Source organism: Taeniopygia guttata, chromosome 14 (assembly GCF_048771995.1).
Source record: "Taeniopygia guttata chromosome 14, bTaeGut7.mat, whole genome shotgun sequence".
NCBI classification, from domain to species: domain Eukaryota; kingdom Metazoa; phylum Chordata; class Aves; order Passeriformes; family Estrildidae; genus Taeniopygia; species Taeniopygia guttata.
In genome coordinates this window covers 12,468,138-12,490,368 of record NC_133039.1, presented here as the reverse complement: position 1 = coordinate 12,490,368, position 22,231 = coordinate 12,468,138, and the positions used below count along the sequence as shown (strand labels likewise).

Sequence of the window (22,231 nt, the reverse complement as noted above, 5' to 3'; positions counted from 1 at the left end):
TTGCTGTTTAAGAAGTGACACAATTTGATATGCCTTATGAAACCATCTAGAATATAATTTGCTGTGAATTTAAATATTTTTATCTTACGTGGTAGAATGGTTTGATTTTTAAAAATCTTTTATAGGTGTAGGTAGGAAGTCTTTGGCTTTGAAGCAAAACCAGTCCTTCATTTAAGATGAATAGACATGCTGTTGAAGAAACATAAGTTCTTCATTTTACATTTGTTTTCATTTTTAATAGGAGTTGCTATTTGTTATCAGCCTTTGAATTTATGTGCAAATAATTAACCAATAATCTGAAATATGATTAGAGTAGTTCCAGATTTGGTGAGAGGCTGGGGAAGTACTTTTCACAAAAAAGTATCCCTCAGCCATTTGTTATTCTTTTCCCAGTAGAAATCTCTAAAGCTGCAATATTTAAGCAAAATTTGCTTCCAAGAATATCCTCACTAGAAAAGTAAAATTGAAAAGAAAAGTAGTAGGTCACTTGTCTACAAGTGTTTAGTGACCTGAATTTTACTTGGCTTACTCAGTTTCCAGTAGTAACTTGTAAAAAGGGCGACTGAAGCAATAAATTCCTTTTGAAGTGTAATTTTTGTGATGACAATTATCCCTGCATGTTTTCAGCCCAAAAATTCATAGGTTCATTGAGTCAAAATACTTTAGGAATAAAAGAACCATGTGTTGTGTGTCATTAGGTTCGAGATAATTTGTTTCACTCCTGAAGAAAACATGTCCAAGATATCCACATATTTACAAGTCTGTGCACACACAAATTTACATGTTTATCATAAATAGAGGCTTTGCTGTTCTTGCACATTGCAAAGAGATTCAGACACAAATATCTGTCAGGTCCTGGCTAGCACTTGATAACAGACAGAAGGTTTGAGCAGTTTTTCCTCTTTAGCTTACCTTTACATTTCTTTCAGCTTACATCTTTTTTATTAAAAACAAAAAAAGTGAGCAAGAAATATTTTTTTCCTCAAGATGGAAGCAAAAAAGAAAACATATACTAACAAATCATATTTTTTCCTGAGATCTGCCTACACCATATTGAAATAGGTATGGGGTGGGTTTTTTTTTTCGTGTGTTCTTTCAATCCTGTGTTTAAATTTATGCCTGTAGTAAAGTTTAATGGACTTCACCTAAAGGCACAACACTTGACATCATATATTTAAATAACTCTGTGTACGAAAATAACAGTTTTTCAGTCTGAGTTACTCCCCCAGTGCTGGTCAATGTGTTTTGTGACGTGGGCTTCTCTGTTTGTGCTTTCAGGACACTAAAGCAGAGTGCAGTTCTGGTGTAGAAACTGAGGACAGAAAAGTAAGTGGCTTGTTTTAACATGATTTTTCAGGCAACTCTAGTAGCTGGGATTTTCTCTGGTTATTGTTTAGGTTTTTATTTAATTAAGCCATGTGAAATTATTTTATGGTTCTTTATATGTATAAGTGTTCGTGTTGTATTTTAACTTCAATGGGGACAAAACAGTCTTACTCTATTGAATATGCTTGTTAAACATTTGAATAACTGTTTTTATAGAAGAAGGGAATTATAGTCTTAATCTTTTTATACTACAAAATGTTTAAAAGGCAGTTTCACTTAGTATTCTTAATTTACATTAATAACAAAGTTATTGTGTGTCTGTCATGATAAAGTTGGTATACCATATTAAATGTCTGTAAGACAGAAAGATGGCTGCTTTCTCTTGCTTTGGAAGTAGTACCTTTGAAATATATTTATTCCTTTTAAAGAATTGATTAAAACAAATATTTCCAGTTTTATTTTCTTTGGATAAATATAAACCAGATTCAAAATGAGTTTTCAGTTGTGTTCTCCTTACTCATGGTAAAAACTCACTAAGAAATAAAGGCTTCACAAAGAAGCCTTCAGCTTAAAATGTAATTGTCAGAAATAAATATCAATCTCATTTTAAAGAGAGGAATGTGTTTTGCTTGGAAATCTGTTGCTACTGAAATCTGAAAATCTGGATTACTAGATCTGTGCAGGGTATCTGTGTGGAATAGTGACTGAGTCTGGGGAAGTGTTGAGCACAGGACTGTGGTTTAAAGTCTCTGACTCCAGCTGGTTCTCAGTCTGCCCACGGAGGCTGCAGGTTCTGAGCATCAGCTTCCATCAAACTCTCCAGCTATTTCCATTTAGGTTCATGTTGCTTTAAACTGTGCTAAAATCCAGGCTGAAAGCTTACTTCTAAACCCCAAGTTTTGACTCTTTTTTAGTGTTGGTAGCAACTCTTAAAACTGCCCAAGCCAGAAGTTCTTTCTGTATTGTGAATTATGGGAAAAGGCGTCAGGAGCCTGACAAGGCTTTGAACAACAATTTATTAAAGTGATATATTTCTTCTTTCTGGTATTGCAACTTTTATCTAGCAGAGCACCAGCCTGTTGCCAGTAAACTGTGGGTTTTTTTCCTATTTATGATGCCATGGTTTGTACCTCAGGAGGAATTTCAGGAGATGTGTGTCTGATACCTTCTTTTGACACTCAAAGGGACTGCTCTGACCTGGGGTGGTTTCCACCTTCCAGTGACTCAGGATATCCAGCTTTCACATCCAGAGACTGCAATTAGCACAAAGATTGTCTAGAAAACCCCTGGATTTTTCTTCTTCCTTTTGTTATTTTGTGGAAGCACTTTGAAAGAACAGGGATGTGGCAAACACCTGTTGTTGCAGGATCAGTTTCCTCTTTTCTCTCTGTTTGGTCCCAAAATGGAAGCTTCCACCAACTTTAAGTGGCAGTTCTTCTTTCCAGTCCAGGGAGAGTGTTACCAGTGATCATCAAATACAGATCCATCAGTCTTGGTTAGTGCTAATGAATTGTTTCATGTTTGTTGAAAGCATCAATTAAGAATGTAATGTAATTCATAAACCTGAAACATTGTAAATAAATATTTTTATTTCATTGAACTTGAAATCAAGACAAACTACTGCAATTAGGGCATGCATCATTAGTATCTAATAATTTGCACTTCCATAATGAAATATACTACTAATGAACTATATCATTAGTAATTAATGGGAAATTTTCCCAGTTAACCACAAAATGCAAACCTGCAAGGTGCCTTTTCTTGTGTTCCTTTTTTTTTCTGAAGTTTCCTAATCTATAACTTCTGAAGTAGAAGTTTATGTAACCATGACTAAAGCATTGCCTGCAGGCAAACTCCAATCTAATAACTGTACTTATTATTTTGAAATCTATTATTCTGTAAATTCCAAAATAACGGTTAATTATCGTAACCACTTAATCACTGTGATCTCTCTCTCCTTTTATTGTCTTCAACTGACCTTTCCATGAAAGATTTTTATTTATTTCCTGCAAGGCTAAAAGCTTCCAGGTTTAAAAATACCAGGTGACAAGCAATGCACAGTCTGCCCTCTCTAGCCTGGATAATTCTGAATTACTTAATTTCCCTTACCATTCCCAGCAGAAGACCCATAAGTGCACGTACAAGTCATTTCCTACATAATAAATACTTTTTTTCTGCATTTGAAACTCCCAGACTTTCTTGTTTGGATCTCCCAGCACCATTTTGCTCATCACAATATTGGGTGTTGACTGACTCATGCCATCACAGAAATGGCTCAGCTAACAAATGGATAAAAGTGACCCTTAAATTGTCACAGGAAGAAACCTGTTAAAAACCTACTATGTGTGATTTTTGTACAAAATCCATGGATATCTGCAGCTAGCCATGTGATGTGTGGCAATTTGAGCCATGATTCCAAAGCCTTTGTGATGTTCTGCTATTGCAAGGCCAGTGGCAGATGGTGAGGTTGTTTTTCCTTTTGCCTGTGTTTTCTGATTTAACTCTGTGTGTTGGGCACAAACAAAATGGTTCTGGTGGAAGGCAATTAATAAGGATATTGGCCATTTTGCCAAGAGGGAGAGCACGTGGATTCCTCTGAAGTCCTTCCATTTGATATACCCAAGCCACTGTCTGTCTCTAAGGAGGCTTCTAATATGTACAGCCTTTTTATTGTTGTTGCCCTTACACATCATCTCCCATTACCTGAAGAACTTGCCTTGTTTTTTATAAAACTATACTTTATAAATCTTCCTTGTTTTTTATTTAATCTCAGTTCATATCTTTACTTGGTCTGAGCAGTCTTTTTTTTTTTTTTAATATGTGTATATGGGACTTGCTTCAAACAGTAATCTCCAAAAATATAAATAGAAAAAGAAACCAAATAAGATTTCTCCTAGTCCTGCTTTGTCTTTGAGATCTGAATAGAACACAGAGGACATACTTTGTTTTACTCTGCAATTGTCATATCATCAAATTAATTCATGGCAATGCTGTGAAACCTAAACTCTGATATAAAGTTACATCCCCTGACATCCTTTGTGTGACATTTCCACCTGACACTGCAAACTGGAAGTTAACTTACATTGAACTTTCTGTGCTGGATAATTTTGTCTCAGCTTGTTTTTACTATGCTGGGAATGTTTTATTCTTTGTCTCTGGCTGTTTTATTTCAGTTTATTCTGCCCCTAATGGGGCTGTGCTGGCTGTAATGTGCAGTGTCACTCTCCTGCTTCTGGCAGGCAGAAAATGCCCCCGTTCAGCAGCAGCTCAGCACCATTAGCAGGGGCTCAAGGTCACCCAGAGCATCCTGCTGCATTTTCCCTCCTGAAGAAGGAAGTGGTTCATGGAAAGAATATTTTTGAGAGGCATCTTGACTTGAAAATGTCCCACTTCAGAGCTGGGAGTGCAGAGGCTTTATGAGAGCTGCAGGGTTTATGGCAGTGCATCAGGGCAATAACCTGATGGGTCAGGAAGGGAGGAAGGTTCCCTGGAGTGCCGTAATGTTTCCTAACTCCCCATTACCTGCTGGGGGATATGGGGTAGGCAGTAATGCCTTTCCTTTTCTCTGCCTGCTGTGCAAAATATTTCATCTTTTTTTTTTCCTTTAGTACCTTCTGTCACTGGATCTCAAATTACTTTACAAACAAATTAAAAACACCTATGAGGAAAGTACTTACAGCTATATGGCTTGAGTTGCATATGGAGAAATGGATATATGAAGGGCAGATGTAGGCAAGGTTACAAAGTGTGTCTGAGACAAAATGAGGAGAAAAAGAAACAGCATTACAAATATGTTTTGATTTGTCTATTCAATGGCTTCTTGCAGGTTGTTTTTGGAATTTTTAGTTTATTCATAGTGATCATAATAAAGATGTTTTTCCTGGAATTTTAAGGGAATGTTTTTTTTAGGAGAAAATATTTATCCAATTTCCCTGATCATCAGATTATAGTAGAAGGGAATGAATAAGGGTATCAAATAGTGAGGAGCACCATGGAGGGACTAAGTCAGCTCCTGGCATTGTAGATGTGGATTTGTTATTATGCTGTTTTCTTTCATGATCGTCCTTTTTCCTGCTGTTTAGGGGCTCTTTAGCACTGAATAGGAGTAAGTGTCATTTTTATTCCCTTGTGAAGGCATCTGCATAATTGTGTAGATTACTGAGATGCATTTTCACTTCCATTGAAAGAAATTATTTTTTTATTGCGAGGGAAGATCATAGATCCCAACAGATCGTTAGAGAAGCATCTAAATTGTATTAGGGTATAGATTTGGAGTACTCTAAGGAAGTTTTGAATGCTAATGGCCCTTCTGGTGTCTAACAGAGTGAACAAATGATTCCTCTTTCTCCTGCCTCTTTCCGTGGCACACAAACAGTGCCAGGTATTGTTGAACCATTGCAGGACAGGACCACACCAGGTGGAGAGGGTTGCCCACAGAATCCAGGAAGCAGGGGAGTAACCCAGAGGGGGAATAATGAGCTGCTCCAGGAATAGCATCCTGCTGTCACACATGGCAGATGTTTCCCCTGACATCTCAGCTCATGTAAGTCACATTTATGTGACGCTTCCAGAGCCTTCCTCAGTGCAGAGCTGGAAGTTCCCACAGCTTCCACCAAAGGGTAAACTTATCTAAGGGCTGTATGTGTGGGGTGCTTTGTTTGTTTGTTTATTACCAGAAAAGTTACTTGAAATTCATGGCTGATTCCTTCACAATTATTTGAAATTAGGATCTGTTGCTCTCCAGGGATCCTAAAACTCAAAGTTGGATCAAGCCCGTGATCTATATTGTTTAGGCAGTATTTATTGTTATTCATACCACTTTTAGTGATATTTTTTAATCAAAGGGGTTTTTCCTCCTTTGTCTTAGTTATATGTTCTTTTCCAATAAAAGCAACACTTCTGGGAAAACAAGGAGCTGAAAGTTGCCCTGGAACTTAAGACACTTCATTATTTATTAGTCAGCCTAATAAATATTGGCAATTCTAATGTGAGGAATTGCTCAGAAATCCAGTCCATTTCCTGGCATGTGGCTTGACAGAGTGCAAAGTCTTGCTGCAAAGTTTCCTGGTATTTGAATGCTCATAATGTCAGCCCTATTACTGCTCTCTTGTTCTCGCTGTCACTGACATGCAATTATGGGATTTCACAACTGAAGTGGTGACAGTTGCTCCTCTGTGTGTGTGTGTCTGTCTTTCCCCTTAATCCAACTCTATCTAGCAATCTGTAATTTGATAAAGTGGAATTGAAGTGACAGGCGTGACAGAAGTGCCAAAACAATAATTTGACCTCCCACTGAAGTGTCAACGTGTTCTGCTGCATGACTTTTACATATGCTGAATACACAGAAGGGACATGGATAGTGTATTTTCTGTGCTGCAATACCTGCTAAGGCAGAGTGCTAAAAAAAGCTTTTACTACAGTGTGGCTTTTGGCCAACATGTTCCATCTTGAACCATCACATCTCTTTTCCCTGCATTAATATGTATTAACATGTCTGCTGCAAATAAATTGCATTTTTTTCAAATCTTTGTTTTGAAGATATTTTGATAAATCTTGACATTATAATTCTGTGATTGTCTACCGAATTAGTTCTCAGACTTTATTTTACTTTTCTTTTTGAATCTCTTCTACCTTGAAATAAATTTCTTTAGGTATATGACACATTCCTGCTAATAACTCCTAAAAAGCTCACTGAGCTAGAAAGAACATTCTTTTATATGCATGAATAAAATATTTTATTATCAGTGAAGTAAATATATGTGCAAGTTACTTTGGCATATATTCATGTGTACTGTACCTGCATTGCATACAAGTAATTATGTTTCACTTGGGGACAAGGGAGAGGGCAGGAGACAGAAACTGGTTGCTTTAATACTTGGCTAAATGTAAAGTTAAAATATTGAGATTCAGGGGAGAAAAATCAGAGGGGAAAGGTAAAATTAAGTCTGAGTTGATGCTAGTTATCTGTCAAAATTAAATGAAGAATAACTTGAGGGAGACTCAAGTCTTTCTGAAATTTTGTTTACATCTGGCCATTAAGTTTTCAACAGGTATAAAAACAGAAGTTTTATAAAAAAAGGGAAAACCCCACGGATCTATAAATACTAGTATGCTGTGAATGGGAACATGTCTTGGATCTTGTTGTGTTTGTGAACCAATAAAACTTCACAGCAGTGGGAGAGTACAGCTTTTGCTGCTGTGGTAGAATATTTTCTTCTAAAGAAAAATTCTTTTGGGGATTCTCTTTTAAAAGCTCGTGGGTGGTGTCAGGTGTTCATAACCCAGGCTCCTCAGTTTGGGTTTTAGAGTGTTTGCTCATGCCAGAGAGCTCCATGGTCATTGATGCTTTAGAGACAAGTAAGTTTCCAGTTGACATTTCCTTCTCTTTTTTTCTCACTTTTTAAAATAAAGACGTGGGAGATTTGATAAAGAAGGACTGAGCTGACATGTACTTATGACCCACCTTATTGGCAGGTATTTTTGTGGTCACAGGGTTTTTTTGGACCTGGTCTACAGAGCACTGAAAGAGAAGGGAGGCCTTATACTGGTGTGAGCAAAATTATCTCTGTACAGACAGAAGAGTCTCAGGTTGGGGAATTTTCTTTCATTTAACTTACTGCCAGCCTGTGCTTAGACATAGAAATGTTTTGTTCCTACATTTTAATTTCCCTCTCAGTAAGGAAAATAGGCACTGGCAAGCCTGTTTTCCTAAACTATCCTTAAAGAGCCCTATTGATGAGTTACAAATCCAGAGATTATGTATTTCTCCAGAAAAACAGAGTGGAAATGTGAGGTATTTTATGATTTGTTCTGAGTCCTTGTAGTAGAACTCCTGTTGAGACAAGCCCACCAATACACTGCTATGGAGGAGGCTGCAGTTGCTCTGTCTTTATCTGACACCAGACAAATGCTCTGACCTCAGGCTGCTTCTGTGTGGTGTAGAAGTTGTGTAATCCTCTGTACTCTTCACTGAAACTTTTGTATAGGAAGCTTGGAAATGGCACTTGAGATTTGTGAGAACTCAGTGCAGGCCACTGCTCTAAATTATAAAATTGAGAGAAAAAACATTCTTTCTGTATCAAATACTATGTCTCTATGGGAAGTTTAAATTTTGATATTGGAAGATTTGAGTCCTTTTAGAAATTGATCACCTGCTTCTATTTTTGCATTTGTTCTCCTTATAATGAGAATAAAAAAATAAGAATAAGAACAAATTCTTGTGGAAATATTTAGGAATATTAGGTATTAAAAATCATCATTTGTTTCATCTACTGCATGTCTTCAGCCTTCCTGTGGGCGGGAGCAGGGGCTGTGCACTGACCCTCTGTGCATGTGGGCTCAGCTCTGTGCCTGCAGCAACATCTGAGTCAGTTGGATAGGCTTGGAATCCTGCCACGGGAGTGTTTGGCTCCAGAGCAGGAGCTCTGGGATTCCTCCTCTCTGTTAACCCTTCTGTTGGTGCCCAGGTGTTGTCCAGTGCTGGGGGTTCTTTTTGGGCATTGAGGCTCCCAGGAATCAGCGATTCAAAGAGAATTATTGCTGATGCTTACCAGCATGGTCACAGGGAAGGAGGAGGGACAGAATGTCACCCAAAGGCTCTGACACCTTGGTGATCTGGCTGAGGCAGCAGCTGGTACCCCCATCCACCTGGCACTGGGATTGGAGAGACACAGGAAATGTAAAAGCAAGAAATTTCATGAGTTGAGATAGTTTATTAAGTGAAGAGACAAAAAACCCTAATCAAACCCAACCCCCAGGAGATGCAGAGGAGGTTTCCAGCTGCTGAAAGTGTTTCCAGGAAGGAATGCCAGCAGCAGGACAGGGTTCCTCTGGTCAGTGAGGAAGTGATGCTTTGATGAGCCAGAGCCTTTTGCTCATACACAGCATGAGTTCAGCTGTAGGATTTATTTAATTTTAGTCAAAAGGAGTCCATAACTCTCTGAGCTGCCTCCCTTCACTGGGCATATTCCTTGGGCGTTACAGGACACATTTGCACACTGTGAATGCACAGGGAAAGGCTCATGGCCTGTGTGTGTGAATGCAGAGATCTCCTCTCATCTCAGCACAAACGGATCAGATGGCTCTCCAGGAGCACGTGCATGGCAAGATCACCAGTGGCAGATTGTTTTCAGCATATTTGAAGGGGACAGACTGAATCAGATTATTGTTTTGTTTGCCAAATTAATATCTGGGATGTAATCCAGCCTGATTAACAGCATGGCTGTGATTGGATCAGGAAAGGGTAAGCAGACATTTGGAAGGTTTTTTTATACCTGCTGGCTCTGTTACTTTCCCAGTAGCTTGAACATGTGCAAGAATATGCTTCTGTCCAGTAATCCAATTCATTTCTCATTGATTCCAGTTTGTCTTTCTTATTTGTATTGGATCTCTTGACAGGTAAATCTTTTATCTGTAGCTTTAGGTGGCTTTTTATGGTGTTGGTTGGGCAGTTTGATCAAAACTTCCTAATTCCATTATTTCAGAACTGACTTCTTCAGCAGTGATGCAGAATGTCACTTTGTCTAATGAAGCCTGTGATTGTAAGAGCACTTACATTTAAATTTACATGTATCCATATTTAGAAACCTGAATATGTATGTATTTTTCTGTAAGCTTTTAAAAACGGTTGAGGATTCTTATGTAAGAAGTAAATTAAGGGTTAATGGATTTTTTTTTTCAGATTTTTTGAACAAAAGTATGTTTTATTGTTTTTCAGTGTGATGGATGAGACAGCGACCATGGTTTATATATAAACCATGTGATTTCCAGATTAGATTGATGTAATCATAGCAGTTTTGCACACTTCAGCTAAACACTTGTTCTTCTTGATCAAGGTCAGGAAAATCCAGGGATTCTGCCATTTATCTCATCTCTTCAGTACTAAAACAGGACAATATTAAAAGGATTGGTGTACAGGCATGTTCCACTATGTCATACTTGCTGTCTCACAACTGTTTTCTAAGAGATCAAGGATTATTTCTGAAAAAAATAGAGTATAAATGTTGAAAAAAGAATGCTGATATTCAAAGTCTGAAGTAAGGCTTCTTTTATTCTTTATTTTATCAGCAGGCTACTGTACAAAAGAAAGTTAATTTAGGGTTTTTTTTCCCCTAGATAATAGCAATATGCATACCATGCAAGGAGCAAACATTATGACTTCAAAACAAAGTCATTAAAAAAAATCTCATCTGTGTTACCCTCTTTCCCTTTCAATACTTGATAAAGGTCGAAGTCTAAGGAACAGAGAAGGTTTGTTACGTGTGTGAATTGTCTGAAATCCAGCAGGGAACATCTGTTTCAGCAGATTTGTTTGTCTTTCTCAAAACTTTGGCTTGCTGTGGCCTTTTGCTGGTAATTGGTTAATGGGTAATGTAAGACAAAATTTGCGGGGAGCTGTAAAATCTTATTAAACCATCTGAGATGGAAAAAAAATTCTTTGTGCCTTAGTTAGGAGACTCTTATTGGAACCTCCTGAAACTTTTTGCCTTTGCACCAAAAGTTTGATGCTGTTTTATTGTGTTGCTGGCTTGCATTTCCTTTCTCTTCATCTGCCTGTAATAATGTATTTCTCCTAAACAGATCCCTGTATTTCTTTGGTTCACAGCAGACAAAAAAATCAGGTTTTGCTTTTGGCCAGGTGTGGGAGGTGACGTCCTGACTGCCTCTCATGACCTTGCAAGTCAATCTCCTCCCCCATTCCTTTCCAAAGCAGTGGAACACATTCCTACATTAAAAGGGTTGCTTTATATCTGCTTTGATGCCTTTTCACTGCTGTTGAAGGTGCAAAATTATTACTCAGTGTATTTCTAACTGATCTTGGGACGAAATTTCTTCTGAGAGTATTCGTGTAGTTTAGAAAAGTTGGAACACCTGAAGAACTTTGCCCTTCTTTATTGGTTGTATTCTATAAAATGCTTTTGAAGGACTGTGGTGCACTGTTTATTAAAATGTAATGAATTTTCAATCTTTACTACACGGTCTAAGTAAAAAAAAAATGCAAAAGGTAAATTGAAAACCCGTAGAAACTGTATTGCATCAAATCTATGAGAGCATTAAAATTCAATAGCATGCAGAAAAGTAACACTCCATCTCTCTAGTACAGCTTCATTTGTATAAAAGTCTCCTTAAAATTGTATGTCAGATTAAGAACATGTGTAAATTGTTTCAATTCTTTGGAGTACAAAGTTCTTCCTAATTTAGTGTCCAAGTTTTGTGTATTAAAATATCTTCTGCCACCCAACCACAGTCTTGGTTTTTAATGTCCGATGTTTTAGTCTACAACATTGACATGGTAATTTCCCTATGTATTTTATTATAAAGGTTTAAGTAATTGCATATAATCACTGATAATGTGATGTAGAAATGATTTTTTTTCTGCAACTCATTCTAGGGTGACATTTGAATGTCAAACCTGTTTTCTGTTTCCATGTGGTGACAGAGCCCTCGTTGATTTGTAACATGATATCTCTGTTTTTTAAAATGTTGCCCCAGCTAGTGGACTTTACCGATCTGCCTTGACTCTGTATTTCCATTTGGGATGTTTGGAAATAGAGCTTGTTATGTCAATCAATTGCAAAATTTGTCCATGTCCACCGTGGACCTAGGCTTGATCCTTGGACAAATAAGTGCTTGGCTGTGTTTTCCAGCTGCATTTTTTTTCCAAATTCTGTCCCAAAAAGCTGATTGTATCTCAGCTGAGGCTGATTTCTTTGAAGAAGGCGTGTGCTGTCACAGCTTTCCTACACTGTGCAGAATAACCCCCCCCCACATAAACCAGGTGCTGGAGTTCTGGCCAGTTTTTGTTTGCAGTGAGAAGAAAATGCTTTTGAGGGAAAATTCATTTTTCAAACCAGCCCAGGTGACCTTATTTACACTCACTGGCATTTCTAAATGAATTTAAATGGAATGTTGCTGTATGATACTTTCCTGTGTATTTGGAACATACCCAAGCTTGTTGTGAGTTTCCCCAGGGCTGCATGTGTCATGTCCTGGGGATTTTTTATCCTATCTATCTGAATTTTAGGACCAGACTGATGCTGTGAACTCTCCTTAGTTACCAAAAAGTCTCTCTATTTATTTTATTTGAGCTTTGTCTAAAACATCACTCAACCTGGGTTTGCTTACCCCTAAAGTTGGTTAACTGTGGGTGCTGTAATAATCATTATAAGAAAGAAAATTCTCATTTTTGTTTTTTTTTTCTTAATCTGGCATAGTGAAGCTCAGAGTAGATGATATGTATGTGGTTTAAATGTTACGAGATACATAGTTTAAAATATGTTCTTGTTGTGGTCCCTTAATTAATGAAATACCACTTGGTGCATTTACCTGTGAGGTCCACAATCATAAACTATTTAGCAATGATTTTCAAATGACATCGTTTAACTTAGTTTGAACTAATAGCTCTATTAAAAAAAAAAACCAAACCAAAACAAAAAAAAGACAAGAGAAGCATAATTCAATATTACATGATATTTGTAGCCATGCTTTTTGTCTGTTGGTTCAAATGTTCTGCTCTCATGTTCTGTCTTTACTTGAGAATCACATTTTCATTTATGCATGCAATGCTTCTCCATGTGCACACCACAACTCCCCTCAGTACTCTGTATTTTTAGAAATGTGCACAGTACTAAAGCTTGTTCTTTTTTACATTTAAATCTTTAGCTGGCTGCATTTCCCCAGCCCATGATGATATAGCTTCCATAGCCAGACGATGGCACTGCAGGCTAAAGAACACACCTGCCAGTATCTCCTGGCTCCTTTTGAAATGGAATAGGTGTTGGGTTTATTTCTCACCCCCAAAGACTTCATTTCATAATACCTTGGAAGTTATTTTAAGGCCTGTTCATCCTCAGCAGAAGCTATGGTTTGGGTTCTCTGTTATTGCACTGTCACTACAGCTCTTCTGGATGTTTATTGGACTTGTTTAGATCTGATACAATGCCAAAATATTTTTTTCTACTGCCTGTGTATTATTCCTCAATGTGGTGAATCCTTACTGCACTAAAATTTTTGTGTTTTGCACAGCAAAATTAATAAAAAAATAGCTTCTCTCTGGCCACTCCTGTTCTTTCTACTTCTTTTCTTTGCTGCTGTTTTTTATACGTAGTAAAATGGAAATGTTCCAATGGCCACATCTCTGTAATACATTAAAAGTTGGAACTGTAGTTCCATGTTTATATGTTGTATCAAATCCATGTGTGTGACAGCAGCTGCTCTTTCCCTCTGAAGCACACAAGATCCAGGCAAGGAAGAAATTAAATTGATGTAAAGCATTACAAAATGCAGTTTACTTTTCATGCTGGCCTCTGGAAACTAGTCTTAAACATCATTTTTTACACTTCAGCCTCAAATGAGAGCTTTTTGTCACCAAGTGGCCTGACTGTGGCAGAAGCCTCAGTGCTTTTCTTTTACGCTTTTACCTCCTTCCTCCTTTTCTCCCTGAACTCTTGATGTCATTTAAGCATTATTTGTATTAGATTATTTTATTAGAGGGAGAGGATTACTGCTGGATTTATGTCTCTTGATAAGGATTTCCTTTTTATTTATTTATTTCTGTTCATAATGAGCAAAGAGGAGCTGGGGTAGCCAATTCTCAAAGCAGGAATATGAATGATATAACAAAAAACCAGCTTGAAGGATTTGGTAATAAGTGAATTGTTCTGGGATGATGCTTTTGAAAACAGAGTTTATTTTATTTATTTTTGTAATAGTCATGATGAAATTCTTTCACAAAAGCAATTCTATTAATTTGTTCAAACCACAAGTGAATACATTGCTAAACTGAAAAGTACACCTCAGCCCCCACCATTTCTAATGTTTTGATTTTGCTGAGATTTCTTTGCTCTTTAATGTGATTGTAATGCTTAAGTGTATTTATCTGAACAGGTTTCTTACCTGCAATAGTGGGGTTCATTTATTTGTTTTTACTTATTGCTGAGTGTGGGATTGCCAAACAACTTGGGCTTTCACAACAAGGTTGCTGTTACAGTTTTGTTCACAAAAAACATTTGCACATGAGTCCCTAAGGGATGGGCTAATGCACAATGCTTGACATTTCTATAAGGGAGGATGAAATTAGCAGTGGATTTTTTACTCTGGAGCTGCCATGTGACACTCCAGGGGATAAACCAGAGACCCACAACTATTAACTTGCCTTTTCCAGCCAGTCGATGAAAGCCTGACTCCTGCGGCCTGCAGGGCACAGCACAGGACCTGGCTACTTAGCCAGGCATTTATTTGCAGCATCTGGGGGAGCTTAAAGGCGTTTTTTGACTGGAAAGATTAGTAAGTGCCATGGCTGTGTGTAGGGAATGCTGCTTTTTTTTTCTGTAGGCATTATAATATAATTATATAGAATAAAAAATAACATAATATGTTATTACATTGATTATATTAATATATAATATAATCATTAAACAATAATTCTATAATATATTTCTATTTAATATATAAAAATAAGATCTATAACATATAAAGTATATATATAATATATATTTATATATTATAGATATAAAATAATATATATTTTCTATATAATAATATAGATTTATATATAATATAGAATAACATGTTATTAGATATTATATTAATGACTGATAATTTAATAATAATTTTATAATATATTTCTATATAATACATTAAAATACATATAAAATATGTATTTATATTATATAAATATGTATTTATATTATATAAATACATATAGAATATGTATTTACATAATATAGAACAATAATATATATTTATATATTATATAGAATAATATATGTCATTGCATATTATATTAATATTTAATATAATAATTTAATTATAATTTTAGAATATATTTCTATAGAATATTATAGTAATATATATTTTTATATTATAACATATTAAAAAATAAAGCAGTTTTTAGTAATAGATCAGAACTTGCCTGACCTGTGTTACTCCCTGTAGTTTTGTGCCACTGCTGCTATGACAATGTGCATTGTCTCACAGCGTGGTTGATGATGGTTGATGAAATTGCCAAGGCAATTTCATGTGCTACAGAAGCACATTCTGACTCTAAGCTCAGTTGCCGTTGCTGGTGTTAAACTTTTTATCAGAATTTTCCAGCCTGGCATTAGAATTATTTACACACAGCCATTTATAGTCTATGGAAAGGGGAATTCTTGTTGTTAGACACATTAATGACATCCAGCTGCACCCTGGACACACCTGAACAATAAGTTCTTATAGAATTTGGCAGCTGTGAGGTTACTTGGCTCAGCTAATTGTGTGCTCATAATAATCCATGTTGTCTCCAGTTAACTGCAGCAGCTTTTGTGTCTGCCTGTCTGAGATCTGATTAACTCAACTGATCTGTGATCCTGGCCTTGGAAGTCTATGAACTTGTGCAACAAAGCTTAGAATTTGCAAATTCTATAATGAAGCTTGCCTTGGATGTTGGTTTTTTTGTTTTGGTTTTTTGTTTGTTTGTGGTTTTTTTGTTTTGTTTTTTCCTTCCCCATATTCCTTTTACTGGGTTTTCTAATCTTTAATTTCTCAATAGATAATGTAAAGTCTTTGGTACACAGTCTTGTTTATTCAAAGTTTCTACTTGTTGCTGCTGTCTCCTCGAGGCTGGTTTTTTTTTTTAATTTGTGCTTAAGAATCTGTTAAAATTTAGGCTGAATTTAGTATATGTGTTATCCTTTTTGTAAAAGTGCTCCTCAAAGGAATATGAGACTTGTTTATGGTATTTTCTAATTATTCAACAAACTGTTTAAGGTTTAATGAAGTTGAAATCAATGGCCAATGACAATTAATATGGATGGAGTGCATAAGAAATTTTGGTGTCTGGAAGTTGTACTTTAAATATGTTTCTGAGCTGGGAGTGGAGGTGAGCGCTGTGGAGTTACCATTTACAGCTTTTAACTAAATTATTCTTAATTGCATTTCTATTAGTGTACTGAGTACTTGGGAATCCTGAAAGATCTTTCACATGAATAAGTCATCCAGTGGTGATAAATATTTACCTGTCATGAAGTGGGAAATTAAAAAATAAACAAGCTGACAGAGATTCCATGTTACATCAGGGAGTTTATCTTGAAGAAAAAGAAATAAACTGTATCTTGCTAGGGCTTATGTTCTAACTTAATATTTCATGCTAAGAGCTAGTCAGTGAAAAGAGCTTCCTAAAATATCTCACTTTTTTTTAGTAATTAAGACAGTTTAATTCCTTTTGAAAATACTGTAATGACTGTACAGTGCGAGGGCTGGATGTTGCCTGAAGGGAGCTAATTACCTGTTTGGTGACTTGGATGGAGAATTTGGCTGTTTGAGGAAGAATTAGGAAGAGTCTTCAGTCTCCTACTGGTTGCCAGAGCAGCTGTGGCTGCCCCTGGGTCCCTGGAAGTGTCCAAGGTCAGGCTGGATGGGGCTTGGAGCAGCTGGGACAGTGGGAGTGTCCCTGCCATGGCAGGGGGTGTCAGAACTGAATGATCTTTAAGGTCCCTTTCAGCTGAAACCATTCTGGGATTCCATGATTTTCTGATGCTCTGATTTTTCTCTGTGGATTTTTGTGCATGACTTGTCTTGTTCCTCTTCCTGTGTATTCTCCGAGTACAGTTTGTTGCTGTGAAGCCTCAGGACAGGTGGAACTGTTAATTAGGTCACAGAAGAATTTTGTTTATTTATTATTCCAGAACGAGCTCATCATATAGGGACATAAAAATGTTTATTTTGAACTGTTGTAATTTTTCAGGCACATGCAAATCTCCTTTAGAATGATCCCCATGATGTGTTTTTTTAACTTGGGGAAGACAAATTATATTGTTGATGTGCTATGTGTGTAATTCTCAGTTTAGACACTCTTTGCATTCAAACAAAACCTTCTGCCGCTGCTGACTAATTCGAGTTTCCTGTTTCTGTGTGTGATGATAATGTGCAGCTAATAGTTCAGCCTTGGACATTTGGTGAATATACTGGTGAGGTGTCTCTTTTGCAGCAAATAACAAGCCAGTAATGCTGCTCTTCAGACAGGGGTTCACCTGAGAGATGGGAGGGGCAGGAAATCAATTCTTCCAATTTTTTATAGGAGATAAGAATCTCTTTGAGTTGACACAGATTAATTATACACACTATATCAGTTGTCTTCATCAGAAACCCTTGCTAGTAAATCAGTCGTACTAAAATGGTTAATATACCATCCTTTTGAGCAATTCATAACTTTGACAAAACAGTGTATAATCTATCTCTTTTTACTTTCTTTTTTAAAATTATTGTTTTATTATTGGGGATTTTTGTAAAGCAGACCCACTAAATTCAAACTTGAAAATGTGAAATCAATCCTGACATTTAATTAGATGTTCTGGGTTCTCTTCAGTATGATCATGGAAAGCAACTGATATTCTGAGGTCATGTAATTAAAAATCCCCTATAGCTATCCTTTAAAGGTTTTACTTTATTTAGATATACATGTGCATTTATGGAAGTGTGCAGCTGCCTTAAAAATTCTCCATAATTCTTACATATGAAGTTTTTTAGATTATTTCTTTAATAGCCTGCTTTGGAAAATTTCTTGTTACTTCACTCAGCTCTTGTATACTGAAGAGTAGGCAAATGGTAAAAATGACATTAGATTTCTGTCTAGTGGTGGTGGAAATCTTGAAAACACAATGCAAGCAGTATAAATGCAAAGAGGATAAAGGGGGAAGGTGCCCTGTTGTTTTTGTGATGGTACCAATGCAATTTTTCAGCCATGCACTGGGGTCTCTTTGGCCACTTTTAGGGTGCTGTGGTTTACCTGGATGTTGGACATAATCTCTGGAACAATTATAACACTGTATTGGCTTATTTTACACATGAAGGTACAAGTTATTTTAGAAAACAATTCTTTCTGTGATTTTTGTTTTTACGGTGCTGTAAAGTGGACTCTCATTTTTAGTGTAATTGGTTTTCTTATAAGGGAAAAGTAAAACACCTTCAGTGGTCTACAGAATATGTTGAATTTTCTTATGAAGAATTTTTTTTTTTTTTAATGTTTGTCCTAGCACATTATTCCAGACATGAAATGCTGACTTAGCTTCAAGTGGAAGCAGGAAAGGAGAGACTAATGATGACCTGAACCATGAGTTTTATTCAGCATGCCCAATGACTCCCTGGGTGTTCTGATCTCAGAATTTCCCCTGTACAGGAGGTGTGCAGCTGCCAACGCACAGGAGGAAATGTGAGGGACATTTCCAAGGAGCTCTGAGCTCTTCATCATCCTTGTATTCTGATTTCATGTGAAACATTCTGAGCTGGCTGGGCTGCACTGCTGTCTTTAACCATGGTTCTGTAATTGTCTATAATGAAAGGGTTTTCCTTAGGTCAGGGCATTCTGGTGCTGGGTGAAACAGGAAAACTGTCCCCTTAAACACTTGCAGGGTCTCAAACAGAAAAGAGATTAGAACTGCTGACCTTCAATGTTCTCTGCAAAATGACCTGTTGTAATGTGGGGAATATGATGGGTATAGCAGCTGATGGAGGAAAGAAATTATTTACTATCAGTATGCAGATTTTTCATGTTATCTGATTACTGTGCATTGGAGAAAAAAAAAGAAATAATAGGTAAAGTTTAGCTGGTTTGCTCTAAAGTTTTGCAATATGTGAGTTTTTTCTCTCTGTTTGCTAAATTGATGAGATATGCGTAGTTCCAGATAAAACGCAAAATACTGAAGTGCATGGAAGAAAGAAAACAATATTTTCACAATCCATTTTCCCCTTATAAACCACCAAGTTGATATGGTTTAACTTTAATTTTTCCAGCCAATTCAATATAGAAAGCATCACTATTAAAAAAAAAAAAAATCCAAACCCAAAAAAACAGGGGAGGAAAAGTTTCATAAGACTACAAAAATGTTTAAAAGAAAATAACTGATTAATTTCTGGGAACTAATACAAATATCTGCACAAATTTATTTTGATGCTTACCATCTACAGTTTTCGTATTACACTGTCAACTGAGGTTAATGCACATGTGTAGGAATAAATATATTTACACTGGCAAAAATTTTGCCCCTCTAGATGCTGGAAATAAGAACCAAGACTGAGGTAAGTGGGGATAAGAGTGTTTTCAGTCTTTTGTTGTTATCAATTCATAAAACATAAAATATGTAAAGTATTGTTTTCTAATGACTCCCTTTATAAACTACAAAAGTCTACAAATGCATTTAGTTATTTGCTGATTATAATTCAATGCTAAATCAAAAATTACTGCATAAAATCTCTTCTATAAAGACAGCTCAGTCTTTTTAAATGATGGTCCGGAAATAGGAGATCCTTTATTCTTGTTTTTCCTTGGGGTAATGAAAAATGAAAAAATGTTGTGCAAATGTCAAAAACGTCATCAGGAATAAATCCTGGGGGTTGCTTAATGAAACTTTGGTGCCTGGTGGCGAGCAGCAGGCCCCCAGGCAGCACCAGGATGCTGGGAGCAGTAACAGCTCAGCAATTGTGTGCCACATTCCATCACTGATTCCTCATTTTCTAAAGTCTCCCAGGCACGTGGCTTAAGCTCTGAATCAGGAAACCCCACTACCAGCAGCAGATTTGTAGCTGTCTGCACCATGTATTAAAAACTGTAGGATTTGTGTGAGTTATTCTCTGCCACAATCTCATTATTTAATGCGTTATATAAACAATGTATGTGTGATATCTTAAAGTGAGATTTTGGTTGGTTTTTACCATGTCAGACATGCAGGTGTACTAAGACACAGCTTATGTTAATGGAATAACAAGAAACTGAGGGAAAAGTGAAAAATAAAGGATGTGAGAACCCAGACTAGGACAGTTAATAGTTCAGGAAGCTCATTCTTTCCTGTTGTAAAATCCAAACTACTTATGTTGGGATGTCTATAACGAAGAAATGAAAATATCTCCTGAAAATCTTGGCTAGTCAGAGACAGGAGCCTGCATTGCCTTGTTTTAAGGGCAGGTGATGCACCCAGGCTGGCTGAGGGACCAGCGCTCACCAGCAAGGCCAGTGCCACGTGGGCTGTGCTATTTGTGCTGCAGGACAGGGCACGGATCCTGTGCCAGGCTGAGCATCCCCCAGGGATCTCTCCTCTGCCTGCTGCCAGCCTGAGCCCCTCTGAGGGTGCCCTGGGTGTTTCCTTGGGTGGGCTGCTCTGCGAAAGGGCCCAGTGGGGAAGGCAAGGGCCAGGTTCTCACTGTGCAGGAGATGATGAGAGAAATGTCATCATCTCCTGTTGAGTGCATTTATGGGGGTGTGGTCATCTATTTAACAATTGGAATGATGGGATTTATTTATTTAGGAAAAGGAGCATTTGCAAACTGTCACGTATTGGTTACATTTGCACCCAGGAGGTGGAGAGAGGAGTGGAAATGGGTATCCACGGCTCTGTCTACATCCAGATTCAGGTTTTTCAGCCATTGTGGCTTGGGCAGTTGCTATCAGGGAAAAAAAAAAAAAATACCTGGGCATCTGTTCCTCAGAACTTGTTAAGTAGTGGAAACAGTGGAAAGGCTCCTGAGTGACCAAACAGCTCTTTGTGCTCGCCTGAGCTGGGCTGGCTGGATTTCCAGCAGTATATGTACAGGTTTGAGAACTAAATTTGGGGATTAGCAGTTAGCTTTCAGGGAGAGATCTAAGTTAAAGAATGTGCATTGTTTTAAAGCTAAAGATATCATACTTCAGTTGAAAGCTAGAAATCAGCACTATATTCCTTCCTTCTAGCAAATGGCAATCTCTTTTTATTGCAGTGTTAGATTTTTCAAAATTATTTTCAACCCTAAATAGCCAGTATGTTTTTATTGCTCAATTTATACAGAACTCTTGCCTCTATACAACTGAGCAACCTAGAAACTTTATTAAATACTTAACTAACAGATATTCTTATTTTCTAAGATGACCTATTATCTGTTCCTTCTTTTAGCTACTTGATACAATTTTTTAATGTTTCAGTATGCTTTTAGCAAAGATGAACCTCTTTTGATCCTACATTTTGATCCCATTGATCCCAAAACAGTTTGTGATGTGTGCAAGGTGATTTCAATAGTAACACCTATTAATATCTGTGTCATGATCCAAATAGAAGTGAAATTATTCATACAAGTTTATGAAGAAAGATTTGAACCTTCTGATTTCCTCTGCATCTTTCCATATATAATTATTACATCTGGGAAATCACCTGAGTTATTAATATTTATTTCTTTAAATCTTGTCAGATCACATTTTCTGTGTCTTACATATGGTCCATCAAGTGTTTTTCTTTCTTGTTGGGATAGAAAGATCTTATCCTATTATTGGTGAAGGAAAGTGTTAGATGGAGAGTTTTTCTCTGGCAAAGGCTTTCTCCCAGCTGCTAGATGAGTAAAGTGGTTTCAGAGTCACTCAAATTTATTTTCTCAAGCTTTGCTGTCTCAGTAGCAGTAAGGTAACATTCCTCTTGTTTGTCTGCCAGGAGGGAAATCCACTCCTGCCATATACAACAGCACAAGACCTGAGTTGATAATTGTTGGAAATAAACTACAATATTTGGTGTTTCTGACTTGGGGAGGTTTCTCTGTGAATGGATTGCTGGGCATATGTGCTCATTCTTATGTTTGGGCATGTTAGCATCAATTCCGCTCGTGGTTTGATGGTTTCAGTGTTATGTAAAACCTTGAGCAATATTTCAACTGTTTGATAGACAGTGTGGAGCTTAGCTTTGATCTTGATGTTGGCATCTCTCGTGTGGAGGTAAGGGTGGTGGTTCTTATTGAACTGGCAAAGAGCCAGCCTGACTGGGGAACAACATATGATCAATGGAAATTCAAAGAAAGCATTTTAAAATAAGTCAATTTAGTAATTACAAGTCAGTGTACCACTAGATTTTCACAGCAGGGAGGACAGCAGGGAAAGCAAAGAGTGTTAATTTTATTTTAATTAAGCTTTTCTGTT

The 22,231-nt window shown here is 37.0% G+C and overlaps 1 protein-coding gene across 48 annotated transcripts in view; it reads left to right on the top strand.

Annotated features, from left to right (window-relative positions):
• RBFOX1 (RNA binding fox-1 homolog 1) overlaps nt 1–22,231 on the top strand; it is a 1,140,648-nt gene that overhangs the window by 628,163 nt on the left and 490,254 nt on the right. For 43 of the 48 annotated variants that reach the window (XM_030284819.4, XM_030284817.4, XM_072935877.1 and 40 more), the window contains one exon: nt 1,279–1,326. The exons of the other annotated variants lie outside the window; for them this stretch is intronic. In XM_030284819.4, coding sequence (XP_030140679.1) covers nt 1,279–1,326 — 48 coding nt within the window. The remainder of the gene's footprint in view (nt 1–1,278; nt 1,327–22,231) is intronic. 48 annotated transcript variants of the gene reach the window in all.